The 12090-nt window shown below is 48.2% G+C and overlaps 1 protein-coding gene across 3 annotated transcripts; it reads right to left on the bottom strand.

Moving 5' to 3' along the window:
• Positions 1-50: 50 nt before the first annotated feature.
• On the bottom strand, positions 51-4352 carry LOC125536094 (calmodulin-binding transcription activator 2-like). Of its 3 annotated transcripts, none has more exons than XM_048699218.1 (8): positions 4102-4352; positions 3593-3712; positions 2721-2836; positions 1969-2057; positions 1775-1817; positions 969-1122; positions 733-852; positions 51-646 (listed from the first exon to the last, which is right to left on the bottom strand). In XM_048699218.1, exons 1-8 carry the CDS (start codon positions 4142-4144, stop codon positions 66-68), a joined length of 1266 nt encoding a protein of 421 aa, XP_048555175.1. In that variant the 5' UTR covers positions 4145-4352; the 3' UTR covers positions 51-65. The 3 variants fall into 3 exon arrangements, 1 of the variants encoding a protein (XP_048555175.1); XR_007294916.1 differs by having other exon boundaries at positions 618-646; positions 1042-1122; XR_007294915.1 differs by having other exon boundaries at positions 618-646; positions 733-881.
• Positions 4353-12090: the final 7738 nt, after the last annotated feature.

Here is a 12090-nt window from a genome sequence, read left to right on the forward strand (position 1 = left end):
AAAAGAAAACCCCCCCCCCCCCCACGCGCGCGCGCGCCTCTTAAACGCAGTGAAACATAATACCCTTAAATATTACTCATAGGAACATTATAGGGGAACTCCAAATTACAAAGTGCAATCAGATAAACAGAAGTATAGTGCAGTAGTCCTATGACAAAGCACAGCAGGAAGGACCTTCCTATACCTCTGCAAATAGTCTCAAGGACTCTACAGTAGGCACAAAGGAGAGCAAGTGTAGAGAAGTTGCATGATTGCCACACGGAAACAAACATCTCATGACACAAGAAAATTAACGGAAAAAAACTGCAAAGCACCTGCGAGGACGTCATGCCTGCAGCACTCAGTGCATCCGTTTCCTTTTGAGTAAGGTTGTTGGTGTACAGTGCCTCAGTCATCAATGTTTCCAAGCGAGAGTTATCATCCAGATTGTTCGACCCCATGGTGGTAACAGAAGAATAGAGTGTCGGCTCCGTGAATCCAGTTGGATATTCTGGAAAGGGCTCACCAAAGTGCACTGAATCGAGTGCAGTTTTGGAACCACTCCTCAATCCAGCTCCAACATCATTGAACACACTAGCTATGCCATGGTGAGTAACAAAATTATTGCTTATGTTAGCTGTGCTAGCCTGATTTTCATCCTGATAACCTGCAATGTTTATAAAACGAAATCTGAGCCAGAAGTCAATATTTAGAGGAATAGCTCAGAAGTCGGAAGGTAGAACATAATCTTGCCTAGATTATTTACGGAAGTACTTGGAGCTGGAGCACCCAACCGATTATCCATCATGACTCCATCCACAGGCTGCTGCATCTCAACGAAAGGGTGGTATCTGGAGCTTGCTCGAGAATTATCTGTGGCACCGAATTTTGCTTTAGATACACTGTAAGAAATTACGTTATTGAATATGCATCACCTAATATATACTGAGTGCAGATGATGCCGAATGAAGATAGAGAAACAGCAAGACCTGTTTCAGCATCTTCATATTCCGAAATCTGTCCACTATATGGGCTTTCAGCATCCATAGTTTGGGAGGCTACCTGGCTCTGACTAGCAAAAGAGTTTGAACAAGCAGGACTATCTTCAGCTTCTTTCGAACGACTGAAACTTTGTTTGCCACCCTGAAACCATTTTTACTTACAACATCAGATAAAGGAAAGCAATATTCATAAATGAAGTGGTAAATCAAAGAGACTGTTGAAGCATATGTGGATTGCCCAAACTTCTCCATCAGTTCGGACTTTTCGTTCTACTGGTTGGTGCAGGAAACTTAATATGGTGTCAGAGGTTAAAGTCTAAGCTTTCGCAATTTAAATGAAAGAATTGTTTGCCTCTTTCTGTCCATGTCTAGGCTTAATCATGCAATCATGCCACACGTGAGAGGGGTCTTGAAGCATATGTTGATTGCCCAACCTTCTCCATCAGTTCAGACTTTCGGTTCTACTGGTTGGTGCATGAAACTTAAAGAGACGACAGGAGAGAGTACATTATTCTCAACCCCCTCCCCCCCTCCACACACACACGCTCATGCAGAACATATTAATGGAGTGAAGTTATAATTTGCACTATGATAGTCACAGTGTGTGTGTGGTGCCCTGTAGATATTCATTCCGTTCCTTTGTTTGTGTGTGTGGGTGGGGGGGGGGGGGGGGGGGGGGGGGCACTGCATACCAGCAAAGTTGGTACTAATATGCATGCTAAGTTTTCAGTTGATACGGTCACAAACTTACAAAACAAAGTCAAAAAGTTCATCACACATGAAACTACACGTACCTTGATTTCAAGATAGTGCACAAGAACAATATTCATGAAACCCCTGGGGAAAAAAATAGGAGATCATTATCATCATGGCATGTTATCATGCTTCTGTTGTGATATCATTTCAGATATCATTAGACTATCCAAATTGGCTTTGGAAACTGATTTACATTATACTCAAAGAAATCATTGCATTATTCAGCACTTACTCTTCTAACAACCAATAGGTCCGCCTCTGGAAGTTCTCATTCTCTTCCCCATGGGCATAATAGCAATGAAGTACATCAACACTGCCAACCTAAAAGGATAAGCTTCAGTTTCACCGTTGTAGTAATAAGGCCACAAGAAAAGAACAACAGAGAACTACAATAAAATTATTGCAACTATTTGGGCCACACCACATAATTTTCTTCATCAATAGAAAGCTTAAGTGTAGAAAAATTGCGGGCTATCAAAGCTTCAAGACAAGAGATACAGAAAGTTACTCCCTCTGTCCCACAATATAAGCTCATTTTGAAGCTGTTTTAGCTTGCAAAACGATCTTATATTATGGGACGGAGGGAGTAGATGATTACTTCTTTTAGTTACATAAAGATGTCATCAAGGAAAACATTTTAAAACTTTTCAAACTTCCGAGTTTCTGAGCAATGACATTAATAGTTCAAAATGTATGTATTTTCCAATAACTTTACGGACATATTCTGATGTTTCTTTAAGTTGTAGCTTGGAGACTGAAAACGGCAATCTCGCATGAATAGGGATGGGTAAAGTTTGTATAGGACAGCCTGTAGAGCAGTATAGAACAACTATAAATGTTTAGAGAACAGTGATACTATAGGATTTGTTGACTTGAAGTGATTCATGAAGAAGTCAACAACAGTATCCATCATTTATTCATTTGTCTGGTGTTTTCAAATTATACATAGAAAAGGAAGTCCTCTGTGGAAGAGCTTGTACATACTTTCAGCTTTTCATGAGCTTCCTTAACTGTCTTCCCATCCTTCTTCTTTCTCCAGATGTGTCCATCCTTTCTGAAGTATCTCAATATTTTCCGGTCAAACAGAAATAGTGAACCACCTACAAGAATGACATGGATAAGAAAGGCGTATCAGTATTGGTATGTCATTTCGTAAAATGACCAACATGTACTTACCAGGTGCAAATCAAGCAGGTACAGGTTATACATCACACAAGATACAAAGGAAAAAGAAACCAAGAAACAGTAATAAGCATGCCACTTATCCCTACAAACAGGGAGTTCATATGGAAGTATAAGAGCACAAAATAATTGAAAATCCAAGTAGTAGCATACGCAACCTGGTCACATGCCATTTATTTGTCTAGCCCCATTGTGAAATGACTAGTGATTAATGGATGCATGATCACTCATCTTTTAAACTTAAAGGAGCCAATTCGTATGGTTGATGCTTTAAAAGGTTACTCCCTGGATTATGATCTGCGTATTTGATGCAATGGCAGCCTTAAGACACATTTTTTATGCGAGATGAGGGGAATATTCCCTTTAGGGGATTATTATTCCGAGCTGTAGCATGTTAATACCAATCTTAAAAGGTTTTTAGACTCTTTGGAACTGCTGACTGAAATCGGAAAATTCCTAACAAAACAGCACTTCCTAGGACCTCAATAAGTTGGACTTTTAGAATATCCGCGTGCAGCTTCCATGATACAGAAAAAAAAAAGTTGACGAGCACAGAACCCTAGAACACAAGTCTACACCATCAAGCCGAATGGGTGAGAAAGGATAAATAACCATTGTGGTATCAACGTTTTCTATGAAGTTGGTCCGAAATTCCAAATAAGGAGAAGGCATACTTGGAGGCCTGTTTGGCGGCTCGGGCGCAATGGAGAACTTCTTGTAATTCGACAGTATTTGGCAGATTTCTGTGGGTCGCAGCCATCGATTCTGAGCTTCCTGCAGTATCTGGGGGATATCTGCGAATTAACAGCGACATCAGTCAGTCAGTAACCAACAACAGTAGTAACTCACTCAAAACTCGCCTTCATTAACACTCTATCATGCCGTCTAGGTTTCGTTCATGCTCCGACTAGTTTTCCTAATCCAGCCCCCGAATCAACTGCGAGTCTACAGAAGGCGCTAGAAACAAATTCTAAATTCTAAACCCACAGAAACGAAGCGGCCTCCAAAAATTCGCAACCCAGGGGAATCGCTCGAAGGCGTAGCCCTAAATCTCCCCGCACGGCCCCACAAAAACCCTGATAAAATCACCGAAAACTTCCGCCAGCGAACCGGCAAAACCCCGCGAAATCCCTAGACGGGCGTACGGATCAACCGCCGCAGTAGCACAGGGGCGAATCCGCACCTGGGGGCTGGTTGGACAGCCCGTACTTGTGCATCTCCGCCATGCGATGATCCGGCCGGGTCCCTTCCGCCGCTCCTCAGTCGTCGTCACTCCTCCCCGCTCCAATCGCTCGCTTCCCGAGGGGGATATGGGGGGGAATTTTTATCCGGGCAGCGGCGGGGCGGCTTCACGGGATTCTTCGGCTCGGGGCAGGGCGCCGTCGGATTGGAATATTTTGCTTCGGGGGGAGAGAGTGAGGGGGGGGGAGGAAAAAGGCAGCGGAGCCGCGGAAGGCTGTGCGAAGGCTGTGGGGAAATGACGCGGTTGCCCCGGCTTGGACGGCGGTCTGGGCCTGTGGGTTAGGTGGGGCTCCCGTCGTCGCTAGCGCTGAACTCTGGTTAGGATCGCGGAACCCGGGCGCCGGGAAGAGAAGGGTCGCGGAACCCGACCCGAGCCCGCGGTTGGTCGTTTGCTGCCCGCGGTGGCCGCCGCGGCTGACGACGGGTCTGACGGCGACGCGACTAGCGGGGCTGAAGTTACCGTGCTGCCCCTCCCGGGTTAAGGACCACGTAGTCATGGTTTTGGGTGGGGGGGTGGGGGGCTGGGGGGGGGGTGTTTCTTGCGGGATAAAGCGGGTTTGGGATTGCCCTCCGCATGATCATGGACCACGTGCACCGCATGCTGCGTCATGCGCGCATTTCGGTATCTAATGTGCATAGGTGCGTATGATTAGCATTTCTTTTGCCATTTTGAGTGAAAGAATGTTTGCATGTAGGGCCTATCTACTATTCCGAGATGTTCAGCGGGACTTGAGCTAGCTCTCTAGAAATGGATACTACTCCCTCCGATTTCTAAATATAAGTCTGTATAAAATTATATATGAAGCAAAATAAGTGAATCTACACTCTAAAATATGTCTATATACTTCCGTATGTAATTTTTATTGAAATCTAAGACTTATATTTAGAGACGGAGGGAGTATTTTTCTTTATCGGAAAAAAAGTCATGGCGGTGGGGGGGGGGGGGGGGGGGGGTCAGTTGTGGCCGTCGAGGATGATCGCTATTTAGCGGAGGCGTTGTGGGTCAGATCATGACCATGCTAGCACAAATGTTAAATCATTAGAGCAGTCAAAAGGAATACACGGTCAAAACCATTATCTTAATTGGGAAGCTTCTGGTGTCTATTTTAGGGGAAATGACACATCAAATTTTCAGCTGCAACTTCCCACCTGATGGGGACATATACTAGGGTAACAGGCCTAACCCGCAGACCCTGCCCTAGGACATCATACACTTTATACTGGGCCCCAGGGCCAGACCAACATTTAGATGCTCTGCTACCAGATGTTCACTCAAAAGGTACCAACCACTCGGAGGGTAGCGCTCCATTCAACCGGCCTTCTTCACTCGACTGAGTCTGTCAACACTCGGGCAAAGAAAACCAGGAGACCTCCCGGAATCTCGACGGTCAGGATGTGCATCCACCCTTATCAAGTGTAGTTAATACACCCGTTACCAGTAACGGACACCCTTAAACCCTTTGGTAATGACAGCATTCATGAGGCAGAGGCGCACTCTATATAAGCCCCCTTGCTCTGTGGAAAGGGTTCACAATCCATTATAATCCATACACTCCAATCAATCAGTTCCAGAGCACCGAGACATAGGGCTATTACCTCCACCGCGAGGGGCCTGAACTCGTAAATCCAAGTGTAACAGCTGCGCTGTGGCTAGGCTCTGCCCTCTAATTCGGACCCCTATACACTATTGTCAGACTTATAGCCATGATAGTTGGCGCCCACCGTGGGGTTAGCGCCTAGCGACTTCCGGCGTAGTTGCGATTTTTCCACCTTCATCATGGTTTCTGACGGCACACTGACACTTGGCGGCGAGATCCGTTTCAGCGCCCTCAGCTTCATCGTTGATGGTTGAGCGTGGCTCCAAGAGGCCCCGCTGGACATCGAGGCGCTGCATGTCCGTGGCGCAGCGCATTTCCGCGCGAGCACGTTGGGCGTTCTCCTTCGACAGCTATCAGTCCCATACCATTTGGCATCTCTCCGCTCCGCTGGCCGTCGTCGCAAGCGTTCTGGGCGCTCGCGGCTCCAGCGGTGGATCAGGCATGCGGTGGCCCTTCAGGTTGCGACCCCCGCAAATCGCGTTGATCGAGCCCAACAAGCCCGTCCTCGACTTGTTCGCCTCCCTTCATGGCGACTCGGACAATGGATCTGAGTGCGAAGCAGTGACCCCGCTGCAGAGGTGCTGATGGCCAATTCCGCCATGTCCCCCTTGGTATACCCACGATGGTGCGGGGGGCGATGGCCCGTCGCAAGACGACATCGGCAACGGCGAGAACCGCCGCAACGACGAGTACTACCCCGAGCCTCTCTCTCAGCAGCAGAGGGAGGACTTGCAGCACAAGGACAAGCAGGCCCTTCGGACACCCATCATCGGGGCGACTCCCAAGGCTCAGGCCTTGGAAGCCATGCGCCAAGCCAATTTGCCTGAGCGCACTCGTCTGGAGGAGCTCTAGAAGTCACTCGAAGCACAAGCGTGCCGGCAACAACAACTCAGCTTCAGTCGACGACAACGACAGTTGTTTTCGAGTGACCAGCAGTGAAACTACCAGGTGAGGGAGTCCTGGATTAGGGGGTCCTGGGGCATCCAGACTATGGTACGTGGGCTGGACTGATGGACTGTGAAGATGCAAGACCGAAGACTCCCACCCGTGTCCGGACGGGACTCTCCTTGGCGTGGAAGGCAAGCTTGGCGTCCCAATATGAAGATTCCTTTCTCTGTAACCAACTATGTACAACCCTAGTCCCCTTCGGTGTCTATATAAACCGGAGGGTTTAGTCCGTAGAGAGAGAGAACAATCATAATCAGATAGGCTAGACTTCTAGGGTTTTAACCATTATGATCTCGTGGTAGATCAACACTTGTAACCCCTATACTCATCAATATTAATCTAGCAGGACGTAGGGTTTTACCTCCATCAAGAGGGCCCGAACCTGGGTAAACATTGTGTTCCCTGTCTCCTGCTACCATCAACCTCAGACGCACAGCTCGGGACTGATGACCCACAAGTGTAGGGGATCTATCGTAGCCTTTTCGATAAGTAAGAGTGTCGAACCCAACAAGGATCAGAAGGAAAATGATAAGCGGTTTTCAGCAAGGTATTCTCTCCAAGCACTGAAATTATTGGTAACAGATAGTTTTGTGATAAGGTAATTTGTAATGGGTAGCAAGTAATAAAAGTAAATAAGGTGCAGCAAGATGGCCCAATCCTTTTTTTAGCAAAGGACAAGCCTGGACAAACTCTTATATAAAGGAAAGCGCTCCCGAGGACACATGGGAATTATCGTCAAGCTAGTTTTCATCACGCTCATATGATTCACGTTCGGTACTTTGATAATTTGATATGTGGGTGGACCGGTGCTTGGGTACTGTCCTTACTTGGACAAGCATCCCACTTATGATTAACCCCTATTGCAAGAATCCGCAACTACAACAGAAGTATTAAGGTAAACCTAACCATAGCATGAAACATATGGATCCAAATCAGCCCCTTAGGAAGCAACGCATAAACTAGGGTTTAAGCTTCTGTCACTCTAGGCCCAAACAATGGTGAAGTGTCATGTAGTCGACGTTCACATGACACCACTAGAGGAAAGACAACATACATCTCATCAAAATATCGAACGAATACCAAATTCACATGACTACTTATAGCAAGACTTCTCCCATGTCCTCAGGAACAAACATAACTACTCACAAAGCATATTCATGTTCATAATCAGAGGGGTATTAAATATGCATAATGGATCTGAACATATGATCTTCCACCAAGTAAACCAACTAGCATCAACTACAAGGAGTAATCAACACTACTAGCAACCCACAGGTACCAATCTGAGGTTGGATACAAAGATTGGATACAAGAGATGAACTAGGGTTTGAGATGAGATGGTGTTGGTGAAGATGTTGATGGAGATTGACCCCCTCCCGATGAGAGGATCGTTGGTGATGACGATGATGATGATTTCCCCCTCCCGAAGGGAAGTTTCTCGGGCAGAACAGCTCCGCCTGAGCCCTAGATTGGTTCCGCCTCTTGGCGGCGGAGTTTCTTCTCGAAAGCTTGCTTACTATTTTTTCTCGGACGAAAGACTTCATATAGCAGAAGATGGGCACCGGAGGCCTGCCAGGGGGCCCACGAGGCAGGGAGGCGCGCCCAGTGGGGTAGGGCGCACCCCCACCCTCGTGGACAGGGTGTGGGCCCCCTCTGGTGGATTCTTTCGCCAGTATTTTTTATTAATTCCAAAAATAACTCCCGTGAAGTTTCAGGACTTTTGGAGCTGTGCAAAATAGATCTATAATATTTGCTCCTTTTCCAGCCTAGAATTCCAGCTGCGGCATTCTCCCTCTTCATGTAAACCTTGTAAAATAAGAGAGAATAGGCATAAGTATTGTGACATAACGTGTAATGATAGCCCATAATGCAATAAATATCGATATAAAAGCATGATGCAAAATGGACGTATTAGGGACCCCCTACCTGAGATCCGCCGGTTTTGACACCGACATTGGTGCTTTCATTGAGAGTTCCGCTGTGTCATCGCCAAGAGGTTCGATGGCCTCGTCAATCATCCACAACAACATTGTCCAGGGAGAAACCTTCCTCCCCGGACAGATCTTCGTGTTCGGCGGCTTCGCACTGCGGGCCAACCCGCTTGGCCATCTAGGGCAGATCGATAGCTACGCCCCTGGCCATCAGGTCAGATTTGGAAGCTTGAACTATGTCGCGGACATCCGCGGAGACTTGATCTTCAACGGATTCGAGACCACGACAGTAGTCGCTCCCTGTCACCACAATGAACATGACTTAAATCTGCCATCAAACTACACCCAGGAGATAGAACCTGCAACTGCTCCGGCTCTAGATCCGGAGCAGGCCACGCCATCCGAGGATGGGAGGCTCAACCCCGCCATGGAGGCCACAGACTCAGCGACATTGGAGCCGCACACAGACCCAACATCAAGTGAATCTATGTTGCCAGAACCTCGGACATGTTTCCGACTACGGGTTCCAAAGCATGTGCGTCCGCGCACGACGAGCTTGATCGGGCGTCGATCGTTGAATTCAGCTCCGCGGACATCTTCGGGCACTCGCCCTTAGGCGATGTGCTAAACTCATTAAAAACACTCACCCTAGCGGGGGACTCACGACCGAATTATATCCGGTTCGAACTAGAGGTTGATGACGAATTTCGCTTCCCACCCCCGCCCACTTAATAGCCACTATCGAAGACTCAACTAACATGCTCGCTTACGGCTTCCGACGACATCGACGGTATGGACGACGATGCCGGAGAAGAAGAGGCCCAAAACCCACCGTTCACCGGACGTGGGATGGCCACTTCCTCGTATCACGTATACATGGTGGATGCACCAAAAGAGAATAGCGGCGATGACAAGGAAGATCCAGTCGAGGATAAACCTCCCGAGATACAACCAAAGCGTCGGCGTCAGCGGCGCCGCTCTAAGTCACGCCGCAACAAAGATGGCAACACCGGCACAGGAGAAGATAACACTCCGGACGGTGCCGAAGACAATGAAGACCCCGTTGATGCAACTTCCGAACAAGATGAACGGGAAGACGGGCAAGTTAGCCCTGATGAACAGGCCACACACGAAGACTCGGAGGACTGCAATTATCTTTCGCTCTCCGAGGATGAGGCGAGCCTCGGCACCGAGGATTTTATCGTGCCCGAGGAACCTCTCAAGCAGGAGCGCTTCAAACGCCAGCTAATAGCCACTGCAAGGATCCTAAAAAAGAAACAGCAGCAGCTTCAAGCTGATCAAGATCTGCTCAATGATAGATGGACTGATGTCCTGGCAGCCGAAGAATACGGCCTCAAGCGCCCAGCCAAAAGTTACCTGAAGTGCAAATTGCTACCTCAGTTCGATGACGAGGCGCGGGAGCCCGTACCATCATTGCGCAATGCGGCTGACCGACCAGCACGCGGTCGGGATAAAGCGACAACTCAAGCCGAACATAAAACAGCTCGGGGACACACATATGACCTACGGCAGGACTCGGACGGTAGAGCAGGTCAGAACAGATCAATCTATGGATCACGGGGACGTGCCCCGACACGCGATAATGACTATCTAGCCGAATGCAATAGCCATACTCACGCCCGGGCCGAGAACCGCAGACGGACTCTATCCGAACTACGTCGCGATGTGGCCCGATACAGAGGTACCGCTCACCCACTTTGCTTCACCGACGAAGTAATGGACCACGAATTCCCAGAAGGGTTTAAACCCATAAACATCGAATCATACGATGGAACAACAGATCCCGCGGTATGGATTGAGGACTTTCTTCTCCATATCCACATGGCATGCGACGATGATCTCCACGCCATTAAATATCTACCACTAAAACTAAAGGGACCAGCTCGGCATTGGTTAAACAGCCTTCTGGAGAACTCCATTGGCAGCTAGGAAGACTTGGAAGATGCCTTTTGTGATAACTTCCAAGGTACATATGTCCGGACACCAGATGCCGATGACTTAAGTCACATCATCTAGCAGCCTGGAGAGTCAGCCAGAAAGCTCTGGACTAGGTTCTTAATTAAAAAGAACCAAATTGTCAATTGCACGGACGCCGAAGCCCTCGCGGCCTTCAAACACAGCGTCCGGGAAAAATGGCTCGCTTGCCACCACGGTCAAGAAAAACCAAAATCCATGACAGCCCTTACCGCTCTAATGACCCACTTTTGCATGGGAGAAGACAGCTGGCTCGCTCATAGGAGCAACGCGCCAGCAACCTGGGCACTTCCGAAGTCTGAGACGGCAACGGAAAGCCACGACGCAATAAACACAAGCGTCGTAATAATGACAAAATAATGCAAGACACAACAGTTAACGCTGGATTCAGCGGCTCCAAGCCCGGTCAGCGGAAAAGCCATCCAAGGCAAATATAGACGGACCATCCAACCTCGATAAGGTATTGGATCGGCCCTACCAGATTCATGGCACCCCCGATAAACCAACTACTCATACTAACAGAAGATGCTGAGTCTTCAAACAAGCTGGCAAGCTAAAAGCCAAACACAAGGGGAAGGGACCACCCAGTGACAACAATGACGAAGAGACTCGCCAGCCGAATACTGGGGTTCAAAAGAAATTCCCCCTGAAGTGAAAACCGTAAATATGATATATGCGACGCACACCCCTACAGGGGAGCACACGCGCGCACCACGGGACATATACGCCATAGATCGGGTTCCCCCATAAATTAGACATACCCATCCCGAAGGATCGGCAGCTCTGATCATCGATCCAGTTATCGATGGGTTCCATCTCACGAAAGTCCTTATGGATGGCGGCAGTAGCCTTAATCTACTGTATCGAGACACTGTCCACAAAATGGGCATTGATCCTTATAGAATCAAACCCGCCACAACAATCCTCAAGGGAGCAGTACCCGGCGTAGAAGCTCACTGCACGGGCTCCGTCACACTGGAAGTCATTTTCGGTTCGCCAAACAACTTCCGAAGCGAGTACTTGACCTTTGATATTGCCCCGTTCCACAGTGACTACCATGCACTAATGGGGCATACCGCTTTTGCTCAATTCAATGCGGTCATACTCTATGCCCTCGCAAAACTTCAAATGCCCGGTCCACGCGGCGTCATAACAATAAATGGAAATACGGGACACTCCTGCCGAACAGGGGATTGCACTACAGCCATTACAGCCGAAGCACAAAGCGGCCTCGTCAAGCCGCACAATTCATCAGCCATTAAGCCGCCGGTTCCCATTAAATGGAACCAATCTGTCTCGGAGCAGGACTAGCAGTCCAGCCTCCGTCGTTCGCCTCACAATCACGCGAAGTTTATACCGCGCATGCATACTTATGCACTTAAGATACCCTGGCCATCGACGGAGGCACAATACGGGCAAGCCTACAAGCACTCCCATTTCCTCCTTTTCATTTCTAAC

This window comes from Triticum urartu, chromosome 2 (genome assembly GCF_003073215.2).
Source record: "Triticum urartu cultivar G1812 chromosome 2, Tu2.1, whole genome shotgun sequence".
Taxonomy (NCBI): domain Eukaryota; kingdom Viridiplantae; phylum Streptophyta; class Magnoliopsida; order Poales; family Poaceae; genus Triticum; species Triticum urartu.

Excerpts from the sequence above, each read along its gene's own strand:
- LOC125536094 (XM_048699218.1), bottom strand. The coding sequence starts at position 4,144 with ATGGCGGAGATGCACAAGTACGGGCTGTCCAACCAGCCCCCAG. Across the intron at positions 3,713-4,101 it reads GCTGTCCAACCAGCCCCCAG|ATATCCCCCAGATACTGCAG; the intron begins GTGCGGATTCGC and ends GTTAATTCGCAG. Across the intron at positions 647-732 it reads TACTTCCGTAAATAATCTAG|GTTATCAGGATGAAAATCAG; the intron begins GCAAGATTATGT and ends TAAACATTGCAG.